The 22824-nt window shown below is 38.1% G+C and overlaps 1 protein-coding gene across 5 annotated transcripts in view; it reads left to right on the top strand.

The window, feature by feature from the left end:
• ELMO1 (engulfment and cell motility 1) overlaps window positions 1-22824 on the top strand; it is a 530720-nt gene that overhangs the window by 169405 nt on the left and 338491 nt on the right. For all 5 annotated transcript variants that reach the window (XM_039239137.1, XM_039239135.1, XM_039239134.1 and 2 more), the window contains 3 exons: window positions 4073-4108; window positions 14711-14810; window positions 22369-22520. In XM_039239137.1, coding sequence (XP_039095068.1) covers window positions 4073-4108; window positions 14711-14810; window positions 22369-22520 — 288 coding nt within the window. The remainder of the gene's footprint in view (window positions 1-4072; window positions 4109-14710; window positions 14811-22368; window positions 22521-22824) is intronic.

The following is a 22824-nucleotide window of genomic DNA, read 5'->3' as shown; positions in this document are numbered from 1 at the left end:
ACATAAGGCGATCATTAGCAGCCAACTGGACAAAGCGTCTGCTGCTGGGATCTGTGTGCTGTGAGCTTTGATAGCACAGCAGCATAGCCCACCAGCTATCTGCAGCCTTTCCCTGTGTGCACGGCCATGTTCCAAGGGATCTAGGCCTGCCATCTGGATGCCCTTAGGTACAAAGGAGACACTCCGGGTTGGGCACCCCCAGGAGCCCCTTGGCCTTAAAGGCTGAACAACACATTCTTCTACTCATTCTGCTTGATAGGAATATAGAGAAGGAGGTGGGGTCTCTACGTTCTCCAGAGAGTGACTAACAGGGACACTCGGGTGTGCTGGTGCAAACTAGCCATCCAGCATCACTCTGGAAATGGAAATGAGAAGGGGTCATGCAGCCTGTTTTAAAGAATACATTGTCTTCTGCTAGGAAACACAATGCTGTATCTGAGCTCAGGTGAGAGGCATCTGGCCACTCTGAAACACCAGCCTTTCTAGAACCATTTCTTCCTGGTCGTGTTTCTTTTATTACTATTATTATTAACTAATTAATTTTTTTGGTGACAGAGGGAGAGTGCATGTGAGCTGGGGAAGGACAGAAGGAGAGGGACAGAATCTTAAACAGGCTCCACACCCACAGCGCGGAGCCTGACACAGAGCTCAATGCAGGTCTCAGTCTCACAACGTGACATTATGACCAGACCCAGAATCAAGAGTCAGATGCTTAACTGACTGAGCGACCCAAGTGACCCCTGGACATTGAGAAAGAGAGAAAGAAAGAGAGGTTAGCAAGATACATCAACAACAAAAAGTTACCCTTCTGTTTAGGCTTCATCTGAATCAAAAGTGAAGAGGCTGAGAACAAACACTGGTCAGGGAGAACCATCCAAAGCCAGAGTCTGGTATGGCAGGGGGAATATATACAAAACCTGAAAGTGTCCAGGCACCGTGCCAGAAAGCTATTTTGAAAAGTTGCAATGATAGCTTTATATATTACACACACACACACACACACACACACACACATTTACAGGTACAACACTCCACATGCACATTTATTTTGAACCAGTTCTGTTAAAAAATAAACTGAAGCATATTAACATATTTAAGAATTTATGTGAGCAAGCATCAGTTGGAAGCTGTCAGTGCCAACCTGGAGGTGGTTAGGAGCACTGCACCTGTGGGCGGGGAGGAGGGGGAAAGACTATAGAGAAGAGGAGAAAGGAAAACACCTATTTGATTGACTGCAGCTTAAAGCATGAACATTGGATGTTCATGATTGGTCATTTTTAGACACCAGGGTGTGGGATGTTTTTGTTTTTGTTTTTGTTTTGTGACTGTGAGGCATTTACAGGCTTAGATTTTGGTGTGCTTAAAGAGGCCCCTGGCCTTAGGACCTCCTCAGTTAATGGCTGCCTTATTTAGTTAACTGAAGAGTTCCCTATTAAATGGAAGAGTTGCAAGATCAAGTTTGACCACTTGTGTCTGTTGTGTCCTTTAATACAGGGATCTGACTCCGTGTATCGCCTTGCACCAATTGTTCTCTCATTTCCTAATCTCTTTCCTTATGGAATTATTCCTTTAAAAATTTTTAATATTTATTTATTTTTGAGAGGTGGAGAGAGAGTGTGAGTGGGGGAGGGGCAGAGAGGGAGACACAGAATCCCAAGCAGGCTCCAGGTTCTGAGCTGTCAGCACAGAGCCCGATGCAGGGCTCAAACCAACAATCTATGAGATCATGACCTTAGCTGAAGTCAGATACTTAACTGACTGAGCCACCCAGGCACCCCCCATATGGAACTATTCCTTAGTGGTTCCCTTTCTCTCGTGATTTTGACACTTTTTGAGATTACAGATAAGCCACTTTTAGAATATCTTTCAATTTGGGTTTGTTAAAAGGTAATTCATTAAAGATGCTTCCTAGGAAAAGATAAAAACGTGGCTCTCATACAAATATAAAAATGAACTCATGTAAAGACATTGTACTCATGTGACATAAGGGAATGAGGCAGATGTTCTAAGAGTCTCAAAGGAAAAGTCAAAAGGGCACCAATTTATATGGAGCAAAGAGTTGTTGAAATGAATTGCAAATGGAGACAAACCTGGGTTTCCACCTGCAAGGAATAAGTCCATTAGAGCACTACAACACAGGACAAAGTATATAAATATTCATCAGTTACCTACAGCGTAGAGACAACAGGGCTAAAATCTGATAACTCGAAAGAGTTTGCAATGGACACTGCACAATTTCCCATTTGAATGGATTTTTTTTTCTACATGGTTATCCTGTATTGCTTTCTTGTTGTAAACCCATGTTATATGTCTTTGTCTGGAATATTGGAGATATTTGTGGTTTTTTTCATTGCTACCTATTGATGGCACATGATGTCTCTTTGTCTTGTTAATCAGGTTCACTTTGACTTAAGGCCCTTACCATAGTTCCTTCCAGGTGTCTCCACCGTAACAGTTTTTTTGTTTGATTGTTTATTTTTGCTTTTGTTTTGAGTAGTTACACCATAGAAAATGGAAAACAGTGTAAATCAGGTTGGTATGTTTTCCCTCAGAGACTTGGTTCTGCAGCAATACCAGCACACCTTTCTTTCAGACAACATGGACTCATTCGGTCCTATTTAATTCAATAAATTAATAGTGTAATCTGTCACTATTATTATTTATTTTGGTGCTCTGTTTGTCCCAGATTTGGCTGTCCTTCTGACCTGTCCTGTCCTTCCCATTATTTTTTGAGCATTCACTACTTTCTGGCACAGTGAGGTAGGTGTTCCAGGCTTACTAGATCTTTCCTTGCCTCAGTCCTGTCAGGAGTCATTTTTACAACGAGTTCAGTTCCTTTTAGTGGACAGTAGTGTCCTAGGTCTGCCTGCCTGTGACCACCTTCTACCTTCACTCAGCCCAGAGGCTTTTTGAAGGAGGCACGAGGGAAGGAAGCTAGTTTTGTTTTAAAGGCAGATAAAGGAAAGGGATGGGAAGAGGAAGACAAAGATGGCTGTATACCTTTTTACCCCCACCCCTGACCCCCAGTTTCACCAGAGACTAGATCTGATCTCCTTGTGGTCAGTTGGGTTTCTCAAGTGGTTACTTTTTCTGTGGATGAAAATGAAACTTAACTTCATCTGAAGAGCCAAATCATTCATCAGCGACTTACTAAGTATCTGCTCTGCATGTGCCTGACACTGTAGTAGAGTCAGAGTCCTAAGCCCTCGCCTTCAGAGAGCAGGAAGGATAGCGAGGTGCACTGCCTAAGTCATACAGCTGGTGTTTCTCAGTGAGTGGAGATGTGAGTGCCACCTTCAGTCTGGTCATGTGGGGATGGATATCAGAGGTCAGGAAGGCTTCCCAGAAGAGCCTAGAATCTGGTGAATTCGGAATAGAACTTAGCTAGTTGGACAGGTTGATTAGAGGGGAAGGGTATTCCAAACAGGGAAGAACATACTTAGAGCCAGAGATATTTGGCAGGCTGGAGGGATGGGAAGTGGTTTGATAGGACGAACATCACTTGTTTCCTTATCTTCTTGACCTCGGGTTTTTAAGAAGCATGATGGTCCTTTTTAGCAGACAAGATTTGTCTATTGCACACTCTTGCAGGCTACCATCACAGAGTTCCATGTGTTGTCCAAGACTGGTGGAGTCTCTTACAATGTCTTTTTTGCAAAGAGGCAATCTTTTCTCAAGAAAAGGGAAAAGAGAATTAGTGGGCATTTCCCCAAAGAAAGAGAATTAGTTCTTCATTGTTGGGCATACACTAAAGAACCGGTCTAGTACTTTGGACTCTACTTTTTTCATCGAATGTATACCCATTCTGATCCATTCTTATTGCGTTGACTCAAGTAAATGCAGTAAGTTGGTTATAGTTGTTTAATCTCTGCCTTTTGGTTGTTTCTTATCACTAGAGAATCCCAGTGTGGTACTTTGAATAATGTTTTGAAATAAATAAAGTCTTGTATATCATGGCAGTTAAATCTGCTCTATATCCAATCCTGAGCTTTCTTCAAGATACATATATTCTTTGTGTAAAAATTATTGCTTTCAAACATGCTCCTCACATGGTTGTTTTCAAATTTTACAGACGATACCAGAAATTGCAGAAGATCATGAAGCCTTGGTAAGAATTTATGATCAATTAATACAGATGAGGTAACACTTCCTTCTTCTCTGCATAATTAAACCCTGTCCTCTGACTGATTGTATAACTATGCATCTAGATATTTTAAGTGATTCTGTTTTTGCTTTGATGCTCTTATTAACAGGTTTTTCAAAAATTTCTTTCTCTCTCTCTATTTTATTTTTTTTGCTTAGTGGTAGAAAGGATATTTTATGTTTGTAGCCACAAAATGATTACATCAGAATTGCTATCCTTCTCCTAGAGCAAAGCTAAGCATAATTTTATGTACTACTTTAAACAAAAAACTTCCTTTTTTGTGGTCTATGTGATGTTCAAAGTCAAAAGTCTTTGATTTTCTTCAGTGACTCAGTATGAAAAAGATACACATTTAAAAAAATTCAGGATTGAAGTATGGAATGAAAATTATTTACTTTGAGTCTCAGAAAGTCCGCAGTCATCTGTCAAGTGAATTGCATGTTAACTGTGTATAGAGATCTCAGAACTTCTTTCTTAGAGCTTTCCCTCCTCAGTGCCTTTCTTTTCCATTAAACAAGGTGAATCCAAGTGGGGCCTAGCAAACTCTCTACAGTAGGCAGAACAAATCTACATTTTGCCAAGTTGTTAAGCAGATAATTTCAATTTGATAAGCAAGACTGAACAGCATCTGACAATGTACACCTTCATTTTTAGGCCCTTGGAGAAAATTCTGATCCCCTTCCATGTGTAATACTCGTCTCAAGTCATTCATCTTCCCCTACCCCTTCCCACATAGAAAAATAGTATATATATTCTTTAGTTATTAAATTCTAATAAAGTAGAAAGCACTACTTAGATTTTAGGGTAAAATTTTTAATGTTATTTTGAGATATATATTTAATATAGTAGAAACACCTAATGGTAATGGCAGCAGAAGTCACCTTTCAGGAGAGTTTACTTTGTTCTGGGCATTTTCTCAATGTTTACACTCATTACTTTTAAGGACAAATATCTGACACACAAGATGAGTATCATGAGAATTATTTCCTTGATGCGGAAGTTAAAATCAGGTAGTGGAGCTGGAATTAAATCAAGTTGTTCTCTAACCACCTCATACAACTTGCTAACGTGGAGGAAGTTGGGGACTCTGAAGCCAAAATAATTTCTTAAAGTTTATCTGCCATTAGTTTTAATCATTTGATATATAGGAATACTGGAAGTGGGATACACATAAACCATGATTTTCATCTATCAAATGAAGATAAAATCAGTGCTCAGAGCCCTCATTCTGGTAATGGCAGAATATCTTAATTAGACATAATACAGATAAAATTGATTAAATCTATACAAAGTACTGTAAACAAAAATACCTAAAAGCAACTGCTTGAAGGAACTGGAGAGCCACCCAAAGTAGACAGAAAGAGGGAGGTCAGTCCTTAAAAGAACATAGTGGGTCTCAGATGAGTTTTGTGTGTTTGTAGCTTTTGTCTGCGGATACCCCCTCATCCAGTTAGCGCGGGGTGGCAGGAAGCCTCAGTCTTGGTAAAGAGGATATAGTCTGGGGGCTAGCAGAGCAGCTAGACTCTTAGCTGTGAGATCTGTGAGAGAAGGGAAGCTCAGAGGGTAGGAGACCCCATTTCTACAGGTTTACATAGACCCACCTACAAAATCTGCCCAAGTCAGAGGCATGAATGTGCATGTGTGAGAACCCCAAAGGACCTGGTAAAAACAGCAACTGGAAATGGAGAAAATTGGGAAGAGATTTAAACTGCTGCCCACTGCAGAATTTGTAGTTTGATGCTAGCTATGTTATTTCTGCTCTAACAAAACAGTCTTCAGAAGAACAAAACTGGATTTTGAGACTTGACAATCTTTTATTCCTGATGTTCAGAATATAATAAAAATTACTAAATATATGAAGAACAAGAAAAGATGACCTATTCTTAAGAAAAAAATAAAGCAGATAGTAAAAAGTGACTCTGAGATGACCCAGGTGTTGGAATTAGCTAATGGAGATTTTTAAAAATGTTTTTATTTATTTTTGAGAGAGAGAGAGAGGAGAGAGAGGAGAGAGAGAGAGAGAGAGAGAGAGAGAAGGGGAGGGGCAGAGAGAGAGGGAGACACAGAATCTGAGCCAGGCTCCAGGAACTGAGCTGTCCTCATAGAGCCTGACATGGGGCTCAAAGCCTGACGTGAGACTTGAACCCACAGACTCTGAGATCATGACCTGAGCTGAAGTCTGAGGCTTAACCAACTGAGCCACCCAGGTGCTCTGCTAATGGAGATTTTTAAAGCAATGTTTATAAATATATTAGAAGAGGAAGGTATTAGTATAAATTAGTGCACAGATGAGGAGGCTTAGCAGAGAAATGGAAATCATAAAAAATAACCAGTTGGAAATTATAAAACTAAAACGTATAATATTTAAAATGAAAAATTCACTATATAAGAGTTGAAGATGGAAAAGACAATAACCTTGAAGATGAATCAGTACAAATTACCTAATCTGAAGACTAGGTAAAATGAATAGTGAATAATTGACCTGTGAAATGGTAATAATTGGTCTAAAATATATTTAATTGTGATATCAGAAAGAGAGGAAAGAGAGAATAAGACCAGAAAAATATTTGAGGAAATAATGACAGTTTCCAAAATTTGTTGAAAAGCATAAATTTATAGAGCCAAGAAGCTCAGTGATCCTAACTGGAATAAATAGAAAGAAAACTATACCTGGAAACATCATAGTCAAACTTCTGAAATTTAAAGATAAAAAGGATACCTTGAAGGCAGCCAGAGAAAGACAACTTATTACATTAAGAGAGTAAAAATAAGAATGAGAGCTGACTTCTCATTAGGAACAGTGGAGGCCAGAGGGCAACATTTTAGAAGTTCAAAAAAACCAAAACAACAGCAACAAACAAACCAAACCAAAAATGAAGAAAACCCCAGAAAAAAACAAAACAAAACAAAACTTGTCAAACCATAATCTTATCTAGTAAAACTATCTTTTGAAAATGAAGGTGAAATAGAAACACTTTTAGATAAAGGAAACTAAGATTGTTCATCAGCAGGCACACACTACAAGAAGTGTGGAGAAAGTTCTTTAGCCTAAAGGGACGTGCCATTAGATGGAAATTGGGCTCTACAGGAAGGAGTGAGCAACACTGGAAATTACAGATATGTGGATAACTAGAAAAGACAAAATATAGTTTTTGTCTTTAAAATTTCTCATATTTCTTTACATTTTTAAAGACGTTTATTTATTTTTGAGACAGAGAGAGAGAGAGATAGAGAGGTAGAGAGAAAATGACACAGAAAAAGCAGGCTCCAGGCTCTGAGTCGTCAACACAGAGCCCAACACGGGCTGGAACCCACAAACTGTGAGATCATGACCTAAGCCAAAGTCTGAAGCTTAACTAACTGAGTGCCCCTCATATTTCTTTAAAAGGGCATACAAAGCTAAAGTAAGTATAACTCAAAATCCCGTAGAGAAATTAAAATGAACTATAAAAAGAGAAAGAGAACAAAACACAGCTGAGACAAACAGAAAAATGATAAATTGATTGACCTAAACCTATTCATATCAGTAGTTAAATTAAATGGACTAACCACTACAATTAAAAGATTTCAGATAAATTTGAAAAAACATGACCTAGCTATATGCCGTTTATAAGAGATATACTATAAATGCAAAGGTGCATGTAGTTCAAAAGTTGGAAAATGCATACATGTCAATGCAAATAATAATAAAACTAAGTTGTTTTATTAATAGCAGGCAAAATAATAATTCAAGACAATATTTTGTCAGAGATAAAGGAGGATAATTCATAATAAAAATGGTTGGGTCATTAGGAAGACATAAAAGTTAAATGTTTATGTACCTAATATAAGATTTCAAAATAAATGAAGCAAAAAGTGACAACTAAAGGGAAAACTAGACAAATCCATGGGGTCCCTGGGTGGCTAAGTCAGTTGAGCATCCAATTTTCATTCAGGTCATGATCTCACAATGGTGTTTTGAGCCCTGCATCAGTCTCTGTGCTGACAGCTCAGAGCCTGGAACCTGGCTCAGATTCTGTCTCCTTCTCTCTCTGCCACTCCCCCTCTCCCGCTCTGTCTCTCAAAAATTAAAAAAAAAAAAAAAACGACAAATCCATAATAATAGCTGGAGATTTTAACACTGTCTTCTCATTGATAAGAAAAATGGCAAAATCAGTTAAAGGTAGACAAGATTCTATCAACACTGTAAAAGATATTGGCTCGATATAGAGAGGATCACATTCAACAATAGCAGAATCCATATTCTTTTCAGTGTATGTGCAATGTTCACCAAATTGACCATATTCTAGGCCATAAAAAGTCTCAAGAATTTTCAAATGATTGAAACTATACAGATTACATTCTTTGACCACATGGAGATTGTATTAGAAATCCATAACAATAAATTTGCTGAAAAGCCTCAGATGTTTGGAAATTAAAAGACACCCTTCTGTAATACCCAGGAGTCAAGGAATAAACCCACATGAAATTGCAAAATATTTTGAACTGGATGATAATAAAATACAATATAGCAAAACAAAATTTGTGGATGCAGCTAAAGCAGTGCTTAGAGAGGAATTAGAGCCTTAAGTGCTTATACTGGAAAAAAAGAATGGTTAAGAAAAATCAGTGATCTAAGTTTCTACCTTAAAAAATGTAGAATAAATAAGTATGAATTATAGAAGTGGGAGGAGGGAATAAAAGGAGTAACTATCAATGCTATAGAAAACGCATAAATAATAGAGAAAATTAAAGCTAACACAGATTATTTCCTAAAGTAGGAAAAAAGAAGAGAAAAATCCAAATGTCAATCCTGGGAATAAAGGAGGCAATATCACTACAGATTTCACTGCAAATAAAAGGAAAATAAAGGAATGTTATGAACAACTTTATGCCAATAAATTTTAATCTTTAGATACCAAATGTGACAGCTAATGAGACCGTCTAATGAACACTGGTGCAAACATCCCTGGCAACATATTAACAATATAATCAACTGATACATGAAAAGGATGATACATTCTGGTGAGTGAAGGATTATCCCAGAAGTCATTCAACGTTTGAAAAGCAGTCATTGTGATTCAGCATTTGGTAAAACAAAGAGGGCTTAGAGAGAAAACTCATCTTAATAGATACAGAAAATAATTCATAGATATAGCAAAAGCATTTCATAAAATCCCAGCATCCATTCATAAAAATTCTTAGCAATCTAGGAATAGAAGGAACTTCCTCAACCTGATAATGAGCATCTACAAAAAATCCCAAACAAACAAACAAACAAACAAACAGGCAAACATACAAAAACCGCATCATACTTAATATTGGAAGGCTGAATTCCTTCCAACCTTTGCCCTCTTAATGATTGGGAATAAAGCAAATATGTTTGTTTTTTGCACTTCTGTTAACATACTGGAGTTTTTAGCTATAGCAATAACTCAAGAAAGAAGTAAAAGACGTAATGATTATAAAGGAAGAAGTAAAAACATGGAAGACATGATTGTGTAGAAAGTTGTAAATCTAAAAAAGAAGAAAGTCTTAGTCACATAACTGAATTTAGCAAGGTTTCAGGATACAGCATCAGTGTATAAAAGTGATGTATAGGTATGCATTAACGGTCAAATAAAATTTTTAAAATTTCTATTTAAAAGTGGCAAAAATCATAAAATGTTTAGGAATAAATTTATCAAGAGCCATGTAGTATCTGTTCACTGAAAAAACAAACACATGACTGAAAGAAATTAAAAGCCTAAATAAGTAGAGAAATTAAAAGCCTAAATAAGTAGAGAATTAGACACGATATTATTAGGATAGCAGTTCTCCCCAAATTAATCTGTAGGTTCAGTACAATATTATTTTTTAAAAAGAAATTGCAAACCAAACTTAAAATTTAAAGGAACTGTATAGGACCTAGAATAGCCAAAAGGTTTGGAAAAAAACAACAGAGATGAACCAGTTGGAGGATTTCATTAAGTGACTTAAAGACTCATTATAAAGTTATTAACGCAATGTGATATTGGCATAAGGGAATAGACAGATCAAAGAAACAGAATAGAGTTCAGAATTGATCCACAGTTAAATTTTTAACAAAGGAACGAAAAGGACATTTGCATGTTCATGCTATGACTCTGAAGGCCAAGGAAATGTCTGCAGCGTGATTTAGAAATTTGCAAACTTTTGTGTATATACTTTTTAGCACATATCAAAAGAAAAAAAAACGTTTGGAGAAATTCAAAGGACAGGGCAGAACTATACTCATTAATGTTGGGAATTAAGTATATGTGAAGTATGACTTACCAGTAACTTTAAAAGTGGTCTTTACTTATATCTTTTCTTCACTTCTGCCTGGCACCCAATCAAAACATTTGCAAGCACTGTTCTTTTATAAATTTAGCAGCTTAAATTGAAATGCTTCAGGATTGGCTGAATTTTGTTGGAATGAAGATGGTCTCTACTGAGTTGATGAGAAACATTTAGCTGAATCATTCCAGCACACATGGTGTGTTGGCTGTGACATGGCTCTCGACCAGCATGTAAAGTTTGCAGTCGGCTTAATTTGTGGCAGTCAGTACTGCAAAATCTTTAGCTTCGCACTTTATAAAAAACAAATAAACCAAACAAATAAAAGTGCTCCTGCACGTGCCATGTGTTTGCTTTATACTTGTAACCCTTTTAGCCTTGATCTTGTGCACACGGCATTGATTTCAGAGCCTTGGCTCCTGCCTTCTCTCCTTGGAGCATAAGTCACTCCTCTAGGAGTGAGACTAAACATCTATGTCAGAGTTCAATAAGGGCTTTTATACCTGCATCACTTGAAATTAGTGATTGAGTTCCTTGATTTGGAATGTATTAAAATTTTAGGATGGCCATCTTCTCTTTGCAACTGAGGGTTTGAGGTTGAATTAAAAAAAACTCTCGCTGACGGAAACCTTGTATCCATCCAGCAACCAGCCATAATGAATTATATTTATGTTATATATGCACTGTATATATATATAATCTTGTATTTGTATGTGTATATATATTTTTACAATGTAGCCTGTAACATGTATAAATATATTTAATAACCTTTTATATGCTATATATAACAGTATATATACATATACATAGAATATATATGTTAAATAGAATATATATGTTCTGTTATATAGTATAACAGAATATATATGGTCTAATAAAATATATAGAATATATGTTAAAATATATGTTATGTATAAACAAGATGTTATTAGATAATATTTCTATAAAACATGAATATAAATAATATAACATTTATATAAAATGTTATTAGATGGACCACGGGAGCAATTCCTGCGGTGGGTACCTTGGTGTGTGATATGAAAGAACCTTCTCTCACTTACCAACCATTCACTCTAGTGGAAACTGCAAAGCACATAAATGTCTATTGCAGAAATGAGGCAGAAGTGGTACTCCACCTTCTTAAAAACCATGGAGATTGAAGTCCTGGTCCCAAAAGCAGATTGGAGATTTGAAAAACAAATGATATACTTTCTCTTTCTCTCTGTATTTTCTCTCAAGTTTTTGCAGCCTGTCTGAGAAGTCTGAGCAGAGTTCTGGAGTATTTGAGGAAGTGGGACAATCTCTAGATGTTGCTCAGGCCACTTGGATTATGGGCCCATTGAGTGGGGAACAGAATCATTTTGCCTTCAGATAATTAGAGAGCATAAATATATATTTTTTTCTAAAGCAGTTAAGGAAGACTAATATCATTTCTATTCTCAGCCTCAACTAGCTCCAGGGGATATAAAGAAGAGTTTGATTCCAAAAGTGTGTGCTTTCCTTTGTCACTGCCTGGCCCATTGCTCATGCTGTTAGTCACAACAGTGAGGCAGTGTTTTGCCTGTATGGAGGCCATGGACGCCATTCTCGAATGCCGTGAATATGGGGGTCTTTTGGTGGTTGGGGTCTTTTAACATGCCAGGTATAAGCAGCTGGCAACTATTAGTTATCATACATTTGTTTTCCCCTCTTTTAAGTAAGAAGGAAAATAAATTAGCTAATAGTGTTTACAGCTATTGATATAGTAAAAGAATACATCAGCTAATATTGTTTACTACTAATACTATTCATTATTATGTAATAGTGTTTTCATCATAATACTAATGCCAACACACTCTATTAATAAATCTTACTAATTGCTTTTATACCTGGCTCTCTTATTTTTCTGATGCAATTTACTTTTTTTTTTTTTTAATTTCCCCACAGTCTAATGTCTGGATTTTATTGTGATTCATTGTCTGTAGAATGAGTCACTTCTGGATTTTTTTTTTAAATTTAACCTTTTTTGCTCCCTTTTTAACCTGTTTTTCATCCTTCTGCTTTTTTTTCCCCCTTATTGTGTCCTTCAAGTAAATTTGGGCTTTTTGGTTTGGGATTTATTTGGGGGGCATGCCACATAGGGGGCCCCTGTAAGATTGGTATTGCCAGTCTGTGAGTCTGGCCTGAATGGGTAGGCTTTCTTTGCATTACACCCCTCCTCAACCCTGGCTCCAAGAACAGAGAATCCTGGAAGGCAAACATTTGAAGATCATGGACTTTGCTTATCTTTCTAGATCACTTTTGTGTAATGATCATAGCTAACAGTCACATGTTGCTATATATACACCACACACTGGTTGAAGAGCTGGAAGTATGGTAGCTTGTTCTATTTCCCCAGAAATCCTGAGTGAGGTATTGCCACCACCAGTGTCATTTTGTTTTTAATAAACAGTGCATGAGCAGGGAGAGTGGAAGAGGGGGAAAGAGAGGAGAGAGGGAGAGAGAGAGAGAGAGAGAGAGGAGAAAGAGAATCTCAAGCAGGCTCCACGCTCAATGCAGAGCCCAACACAGGGCTTGATCTCATGAACCATGCGAAAGAGTTGGACACTTTAAACTGAGCCACTTAGGTGCCCCATCACCATCATTTTTAATAAATAGCAAAACTGAGGCACAGAATGCATCAGTAACTTGCCCACTTAGAATTTGAGGGACAAACTGCTGTCTGACTCCAGAATCCACACACATAATCATTTTTATCTGTTTTTATCTGTTGCATCCCATCCTCTCTGATCTCTGGGAGCTTTGGATCATAGTCTTTTCCTGAGAGCTGCTGCCTCTTCTGTAGGTTTCTTTCCTGCATCACAGCTTCAGAAGTGATGCAGGATTCCCAAGGTCATTACTGAGGCTGGGCTGAGAGCACTGGGAAGAAGGGAAATTATGAAGCTGTTTTAAAAGAAACATGATTTCTTTCAAATTGGGTGGCTGGGTGGCTCAGTTGATTAAACATCCAGCTCTTGATTTCAACTCAGGTCATAATCCCACGCACGGTTTGTGGGTTCAAGTCCCACATTGGGCTCTGCGCTGAGATTGCGGAGCCTGCTTGGGATTCTCTCTCTCCCTTTCCCTCTGCCTTTCCCCTGCTCGCACTTTCTGTGTCTCTCTCAAAATAAATAAATAAACTTAAAAAAAAAAAAAGAAACATGAGACTGTTTTCTATACTATTAACTGAAAATAGATGGGAAGATTCAATATAAACATTCTATGAGACTTTGTAGTATAGCAATTGTATATATGAGTTTACAGATTCAAATTCTGAACTAACTTTATTTTTTAAAAGTCAAGCACATGAATCTGTGAGGTTGCATAGTGTGCAGAAATCCTGATGGGCATAATTCAGTATACTTGAAGACAGTACTTATCTTGAGAGTTAACATTTACTATGATGATAATTTACAGTAGAGGTGAGTTTCTGTAAAAGATTCTGAGTGTCTGTTAAGTGTTGTTTTGAAAGCATTAGGAACCAGTATATTGTCTGATAAAGGTCATGAGTGGAACTATTTGTATCATCTTTGTTTTGATTTCTAACCCACACATTAGACCCTTCCTACAGCCTTCCAAATCACAGCAAGTCTATAGCCTGCAAACAGTCATTATTTCCACAGATATTCTATAAAGCCTATTAATAACATGCTGTCCAGGGTAACACAAAAACAAATATGCTTACTAACATATATATTTGTATCTATGTTTTTGTGTGTGCACACACTCTCACACACACACGTATATGTAGACCACTTGAATCCTGTGCAAAGTGCTAATACTCTTCATAGAATTATTTCTAATTATTAGATACCCATGAATAATAAAAGAAGCACGTTGCCCTCTCTTGGTTTCTCTAACTTTTATTTGCTGAGAAGCTTTCTTTATTCTATCGTTTACTGAATGCTTATATACTACACATGTGATTAAGTGCTCTGCAAGCAGCCCTGTGATTAAATAGGTATCACTATTCAGATTTTCAGCTAAGACAGAGGCTCAGAGAGATTAGCGAACTGCCCAGTATGAGATAGCTTACCAGAGTGAGAGTCCGTGTGAGCCCAGATCTGTCCCACTGAGGCCCTGGCTTATTCCCTAAAACCTACCTGCTGCTTTGCCATGGACTCACAGTTTTTAGGAAGTTTCCTGTGGCCTAGCTGCTTCTCTCAAGGATCTTTTATAATTCTGCTGTATCCACTCTTCTAAAGTTTTCTCACTTCTGTGTCTGTGCTTGTGCTCAGCTCTCCATCTCCATTAATCCTCTCTGTTTTCCAGCTTTGGAGACATGCTCTCCTTCACCCTGACAGCCTTTGTTGAGCTGATGGACCATGGAATAGTATCCTGGGATACGTTTTCAGTGGCGTTTATTAAGAAGGTAATACAGATTGTTTTTTTCCAAGGCTTAAATTACTTTCATAGATATTTTGCTCTGCTTTGAGGATATTTTATAGTTGTTTCTTATAGTTCTTTGTGTTGTGTGAAAATGTTATGAATGTGGGGGTCTGGACACCTAACTTCTAGGTGGAGATGACATTGTCTTCCCACCAGGATCATAAGGGTGTGCATGTGAGAACCCACGGTCAAGGGGAATCAAAGTGTCAAGTTGTTTACACTACAGAAGCAGTCCCTTCGGAGTCCCTGTACAGGACTCAGTTGTTCTCAAGACCTAAGGAGAGTTCCTTCTGTCCTTCTTCAACCATTTGCCCTCAATCAGGTTTTCAGGGAAAGGCAAAGAGGAAAAGTCTGGTTTCCTACATACTTGGGCTTGAAGCAGGGATATAAGAGAAGGAGATGTGCTTCGATCCATGCTGCTTAAGACAAGCCCAATTACCTGTAATCATGGTGCAATAAATGTGGCTGGGATCGGCTCCTCTTTCTTTAGGAGGAAGGTAATAAAGGGACAGACGAGATGGACCTGGAGTGGGAGCAGAGGGCAGAAGAGCTCCCGCCATTGCCTGAGGCTGGGTTGTGTAAAGACACATCAGCAAACTCACAATTCTGTTTCCAGTCTTTCCACAAAGAATACATAGTCCTGACTTTCTAACTATTAAATATGACATTATTCATGGGTTAGTATTATTAATTTGTTAACTTATATTTCCTCTCTTTGTATTTGTGAAGTGGTTGACAAGGGTCCTGGCATTTTTCTCCCTGCTGCTGTTTTGAGAGTGCAGAGATGTTTGGAATTCATAAATTTACTTTATAAGTATAGATTTCAGGGAAGGGTTATGTAAAATAAAGAGTTTTAGAGAATCTGTGCAAAAGCTGGAAAGCCAAAGCAAAATCCAGAAGAGTCACTTAAATCTTTTAAACCTTGTTATTTTAAACCATGTTGAAATCATGATAGACTTAGAGAAAAGTTCCAAAGAACAGTGCAGAACGTTCCCATATACCCTTCATGCAGCCTCTTCTAGGCTAACATTTTGCATAGAGATGATGCAATTACCAAACTAGATCATTAACAGTGGTGCAATACTATTATCGTTATTCGATTTCAACCATTTTTTCTACTCATGTCTTTTGTCTGGTTAAGGGCCTGACCCAGAATCCCACATTGCACTTAGCTGTCATGTCTCCTTAGAGTCTTCCGATCTGACAATTCCTCAGTTTTTCCTGGTCTTTCAGATGGCTTTGAAGACTACTGGTCAGTTATTTTGTAGAACATCCCTCATTTTGAATTTGTTTTGTATTTGATGTTTAAGTTTATGCACTTTTGGCAAGAATACCAGAGAAGAATACCACAACAGTAATGTTGTGCCTGCCTCACTCAGCACATTGTATTGGGGTACATGATGTCGATATGTTTTTTTTTTAATATTTTTATTTATTTCTAGGAGAGAGAGAGAGAGAGCGTGAGCAGGGGAGGGTCAGAGAGAGAGGGAGATACAGACTCTGAAATAGGCTCCAGGCTCTGAGCTGGCAGGCAGCACAGAGCCCGACACGGGGCTCAAACCCACCAACCGTGAGATCATGACCCAAGCGAAAGTCGGACACTTAACCAACTAAGCCACCCAGGCACCCCCGTCGATATGTATTTTTAATGGTGATACTGACCTTGATTACATGGTTGAGGTGGCATCTGCTGGGTCCACTCACTGTTAGTTCTTTTCCTTTTGAAATTAATCTTGTGGGAGATACTGCCTTGAATCAAAGGGCAAAAGAGAGCCCCTAGATTGTCAAATGAGGGTGTTGGAAACGTGCGACCCACAGATCGAAAGCTTGCATTGTGGTGCATGTTTATTTCAGATAAGAGCTGATTAGGAACCCAGGGCTTTCTCCACAGACCTGAATTCTCTTTCCTTGTGTAAGGGCATAAAGCCAAAGGAGATGATTAATGGGAACTACTTGAAAAGGAAGCCTCTTTTTGCCCCTCTTAGTCAGGGGTGTGAATTGCTAAAAAGAAAAGAAACGATTGTGGATGAGAACGCCAAGGAAACATAAGCAGTGAATTATGAATGTGAAAAACAAATTGCTGTGTTCTGTCTTTCTAGGATTAAAGTTCTAGAGAAGTAAGTTCAAATCTGAAGGTACTGTGTTTTGTGGGTTTTTCATACTTAACAAAAATGTTAATTCCCTCTGGATTTACAGCAGGCCTTTCTCTCCTACATCCAAATTGCCTTGCCTGTCTTTTGTTAGAGCCTCTTTTGCTCTAAAAACAGTGCTGTTCTGAATGCGAATTCCTTAAGTTGTATTGTGCTTTCATCCACAGTATCTCTTTTGATCTCACAGCAATACTTTCCAGAACAGAGCAGAATAGAACAAAACAGAACAGAACAGAACAGAACAGACCGTCTCACTATTCCTGGTCAGGAGGGGAGAATGCAGTGGTTTGGGGAGGTTAAGTGATGTCATAGGGAGTGGAGTGTCACTGGCCCCATGGTTAAGGGCTTCTTCCCCCATGCCATGCACCTGTGCTTTCATGTGGTGGGAAAAATAGCTCCTGAAGACTGGTTGAACCAGTATCGCCTCCGTTCAGCCCTCCTCAACCTCACTGGTAAGGAGTAAAGTGATTTCTGCTGCTCTCCATTCTCCTCGGATCTTGTGTATGCCCCTGAGCAAACACTTACCACATTTCTGTGAATTCTTTGTTTTTATTACTGGCTCCCAATAGACCATGAGTCCTAGGAGGCTGGAATCACAACTTTCTGCATGACTTTACCCTCAGGGCCTGGCACAGAGGATGACCTTAATACCTTTTTGTGAAATGAATGAATGAAACCTGTTTTGGAAGCATTTTTTTTTAACTCTAGAACTTGAAGAAAAGAAGGAGTATAGTGACACTGTATTCAACTCTATTTCAGTTGTGAACAGACAAGAATTTGAAAACTTTTTCATCAAATGATGTGAAAAGTGGTTAGAGAGAATGACAATAATTTAATATTCTAACTACGTAAAAAATGTTTCTTATTCATTGAAATTAAATTAAAAAGTCTAAGGAAGCAAAGACTAGCAATCTTGGCAGTTTAAATAAAAAAATTAAATATGTTCTCAAAAGGCAGTACATTTAACGGATTTCATGTTCTCCTTCCTTGCCGTTCTCTTTCCTTTGCATTGCTACTTAGATCTCAGTCCCTTATGTGAATCTGAAAAATGATCATCAGAAAATAACTTTATAATTGATAGTTTTGTAAGGTTAACTTTTTTTTATTCATTAGCTGGATCGAATTCAGCACTTTGACAACCCAGGAATTGTATGCAGGCAACTGTCTTTTAAATGGAGCTTTATCTAGACAAAACTCATCTAGGACATGCCCTGACAAAAGATGCTTATCTCTGTGGTCCAGACTTGGCTTCCTATTAATGCAAAATTCATACCACTTTGGAGAAATATTTTTTTCCCTGCCATCCCCTGTCTTCTTCTCTACTTTCTGTTTTCTTTTTTTTTTTTTTTTAATTTTAAAAAATGTTTTATTTATTTCTGAGAGAGAGAAAGAGCATGAGCAGGGGAGGGTCAGAGAGAGAGGGAGATACAGAATCTGAAACAGGCTCCAGACTCTGAGCTGTCTGTCAGCACAGAGCCTGATGTGGGGCTCCAACCCACTAACCATGAGATCATAACCTGAGCTGAAGTCAGACACTTAACCGACTGAGCCACCCAGGTGTCCCTACTATCTATTTTCTTATGTGTGGATGGAGATTCTAGTTTACAAACTTTCTCTGCAATAAACAACATCATTTTATAAACATTTAGAAAGGTAGGAATCCCTTGATGACAAAATGTAATGTTGCTTTTTAAAGACTTGGCTACTTAGCTTCCTAAGGGTAGGAAGTTATGGAGAAGAAAGGGAAAAGAAACAAAGTAAAATAAAACAAAAAAAACTAGAACTTTCTATGTTACCCTTTGGTTTTCCCCTAGCCAAGTATAACATCAGTTCCTTTTCTTAGAAGGGGTGTTTCATACAAATGCTCTTATGACCTTAGTTCTGCAGGAGGGCCTGGTTCTCCCTATGAGTTTTCAGCGCCTGGACAGACATCCAGGCAGTTCAGTTTAGAAACTCAGTCATTTTCACCTCTTAAAAGACTTGAGAGATTTACAGACCTGTGTGCAGATCATTTAAAATACGGCAATGGAGCTGCATGCTCTCTGTGGTTCTTTTCAGTTCTGACAGCATGGAAGAATTTTAAGATCTCATCCTAAGTTATTCTAAGAAGTATATATGTGATGTTAATAGTTTAACAGATGCACGCACTGTGATGCCCCTTAGCTTCTTAGAAGCCATGCGAATACTCCTCCGTATGATTTAGGTAACATTTAAAAATGAATGCAAGCATGTGGAGGTAGTATATATAATTATTGCTAACTCTTCTTACCTCTTCTCTCTTACAGCACAGGCTTACTTTCACATAGCTGTGCTTTGGCTTAGGGCTGGCTCACCTGCGTCAGCCAAAAGTAGAGTAATGGAGCTGGAAATAATCTAAAAGCAAAGAAAGTAATTGTTTCTTTGGGGGTGGGCAAGAGAAGTTAAAAATTTAACCAGAAAATCTTTACTGTTCTCTAAGTATACTAAGATCTATAGTTATTTAAAGTAGACATAGAGAATCACACTTGTATTTTGACGAACTTGTACATGAACAAACAGTTATTACATTTGTTCAGTCAGCCCCGATGCTTGCTTATTACTACTCATTAGATGGAAAGATTGGGTCATTTGAATGTCTGGTTAGAACCACTGAGAGGTAAAGGGAGAAGCTAGCGGTTAGTTTAAAAAAGCCACTAGTATTACCACAGAAGTGTACTTAGACTTCTAACGATCTGGGCATGCCTGCTCTCTGCCAGGCAGGACTCAGCTAAGGGTGTAACACAAAATGTTCCTTTTGTAAGCTGTATAAGGATTGCTGAAATGATAGGTTCTATCTCTCACAGAAGAGGTGAAGTACAGAAAAGATTAATTTTAAAGATTATTTTGATGAAGGTAAAGGATTAGTTTTATGGGGGAGAAATTGACAGAAATGGCAAATGGAAATGGAATATGTATGTGGAATTCAAATATGCCTGAATTAGAGCAAAGAACACAAAGTGTCATACCAACATTTGAGCAAGCCCTCTGGGAGCATGATGGTCAAGGATTTGTAGAGAACTTTAAAAGAAGGTATACTTTGTATTAGAAAATACTGAGAGTTCTGGTTGGATATTTTGAGAAAGGAAATCCTTTGAGAAAGGATATTTATGGAAGTAGAGGATAAATGTGTGTTAGAGGGGAATCTTGAACATAGAGGAAAGTGAAGATGTGGTTTTAGTAATTTAGGAATGAGTTGGACCCTAGGCCAGTGTTGTGCATGTACAACTGAATGCACATCAAAGGGGAGACATCACAAAATGTGTTCATCAGAATAGAAAATAGGGAACTGGGACTATAATCACTAATGATTATGGCAAACTTGGAAAAAGGTGATAATTGAGAAAGGAGGATTAAGAAAACAATGAGATTGGTTTTTGCACCATTTAATTTAGGCTTTGTTGGAATATCTACATGGAGTGATACTTTTGGATGCCAAGAATAAGCAATTAACATACTTCATAATAAATGCCTTTTTATCTTTCTGCCTTTGCTAGACTATAAGGTCCTTGAAATCATGTGGGTTTTGCTCATTTCTCTATTTCCAGATTCTAGGACAGTGTAAGCCTCTTTTATGGAACACAATCCACACTAATACTTGAATGAGTGAAAAGAGAGTGTGGAGGCTAAGGTGGGGCTGGGAGGTATTGACAGTAGGCTCTCAGGTGGAAGATTCTCCATGGAGTCTTAAAGGTACATCCAAATTTGCTAAACAGAGGAAAGAGAAGGAGCATGGAAGGAGGAGAGAGTTAGTGCTGAGAAAAATCAGAAGTACTATCAACAAAAATTTTTGTGAGTTCTTCAGGTTTCTTTTTTGTTTTTTTTTTTTAATATAGTACCAGGAATCATGCTGGGATAATGGAAAAGTAGTGTTGGTGAAGAAGTCAAGGAATTGACATTCTGTTTAGAGGGGGTCTAAGTGAAGTATTAAACTGTGGGCTCAGGATGAGGGTAATTGGATTTTTGTCAGAAAAAGATGGCCTTAGCTTGGTAGATTTGAGAGAGTGGAGCAGACTGTGAGGATTAATGCAAAGGCTTGCCAGAGACAGTAAACACATTGGAGAAGTTTATTAGCCATGAAAGGAGCTGAAGCGGTCTTTTGAGAATCTTAAAATTCTCATACTCTTCCTGTGCTTTACGCTATAAAATAATAGCTTTCTGGAATATAAAATCATAATATTACCATACTATACTTCTTCATGTCATCTGTTTACCACCCCTGAGATCCAGAGGTATCTGAGGCCAGAGAGGGTATTGGTATCTGTATCCACTACCCTTACTTCCACCAGGGAGTCATTAGCTAGAAAGAGTTGAGATGGTTAACTGTGGTTGCTATGGGCGCCTTTGATTTTTATCTTGTACAAGGATGGAGAGGGGATGAAGAGAAGGGGTCAATGGGACAGCAGAAAGGAAGAAATTAGTGTCGACGGGGGGAAGCAGCAAGTGTCAGTTTGTCATGGAACCAAATTATTTAGCTTTTAAGAAAGCACTCATTATGTTGATGTAATAACAGCCTTTTAGTGTGAGTTGTCAACAGACAGTAATAACTTTTAATGAGGCCTCTAAAATAAAACCTTTATGGCACCCATGTGTTTGGGTTACTATGATCCATTATTCTAACCCTTATTTTACTTCCCTCTTACATTGTGATTTATTGTGTTTGAGGCCTTAGTGATTCATTCCTTAGGGAATATGTTTTAGTACTTAAGCTATTATTTTAACTTTTAGCACTGCTCATTTAAATGTTCTCCTGTTTGCTAAATTTGAGATGAGAAGAATGTATTTTAACCATAAGAAATTGGAAGAATAGGGGAAAGAGTGTTTCATTGTTGAATAACCAGGAGAGTAGCCAGTGACTAAGAAGTTGCCAGTTGGATTGTGTTGACAAGTGTGATTTGTGTGAGTCCCTTAAGAATGGCAGGGTCATAATATGAACCTAAAAATCATGAATCGTGTGGGTGAAGGAGTAGCCTAGGAATGCAAGGGAATGGCTATTAGTACATGTTGAAATTACCGTCTTAGAGAAACACAGGAGTCCTCACAATATATATGTTGAAATCATCTGCCTCTGAAAGCTAAAACCCAGAAGAACAATCCCAGAAAACTCAGACAATAATTCTTTGAAGCTGTTTCCTTTTTCAAGTTACTTATTATTGAATTATAGAAATAAGATATAAATAGTGCTTTGTAATATGTATATGAGCAATCATCGCTGACTTGATGTGTTCCTTTCTATTCTGCTATAATTTCAGATACTTTTCATCCTTTGTATCTGGTGTTTCTTAAGTGAGCTCCTGATTTCCTTAGTTTGCTCCCTTCTGGAAGCTATGCTCTGTTTACCTCAAGTAGTCAATGGTGTCCCCCTTGGATTTTCAGATAGCAAGTTTTGTCAACAAGTCGGGCATGGACATCTCAATCCTGCAACGGTCCTTGGCCATTTTGGAGTCAATGGTGCTCAATAGCCATGACCTCTACCAGAAGGTGGCTCAGGAGATTACTATTGGCCAACTTATCCCACATCTTCAAGGGTAAGCATGCCGCCATGTTCCCCCCCCCCCCCCCCCCCCCCCCCCGGAGAGGGAAGTGATTCTGGTACACAGCCACCATAAAGCCCTGGGAAACATTTTGTATTGGTTTGATTAAATAGGCAGAAAAGGAATCTTGATTTGGCTTATTATAAGCACACCATGTACCAGACCCATCTCCCATCACACTGAAATGGCATAGTGACTTGCCTGGGGGTCAGGGGCATGCCTGATCCCAGTACCTGGCTCTTCAGAGGCAATTGATTTTGATGAATACTGATAGATATCAGTAGAATTTATCTTTTAA

The sequence above is a fragment of the Hyaena hyaena genome, unplaced genomic scaffold, assembly GCF_003009895.1.
Source record: "Hyaena hyaena isolate Hyena2069 unplaced genomic scaffold, ASM300989v1 scaffold_153, whole genome shotgun sequence".
Classification (NCBI taxonomy): domain Eukaryota; kingdom Metazoa; phylum Chordata; class Mammalia; order Carnivora; family Hyaenidae; genus Hyaena; species Hyaena hyaena.
This window is presented reverse-complemented; position numbering and strand designations above follow the sequence as displayed.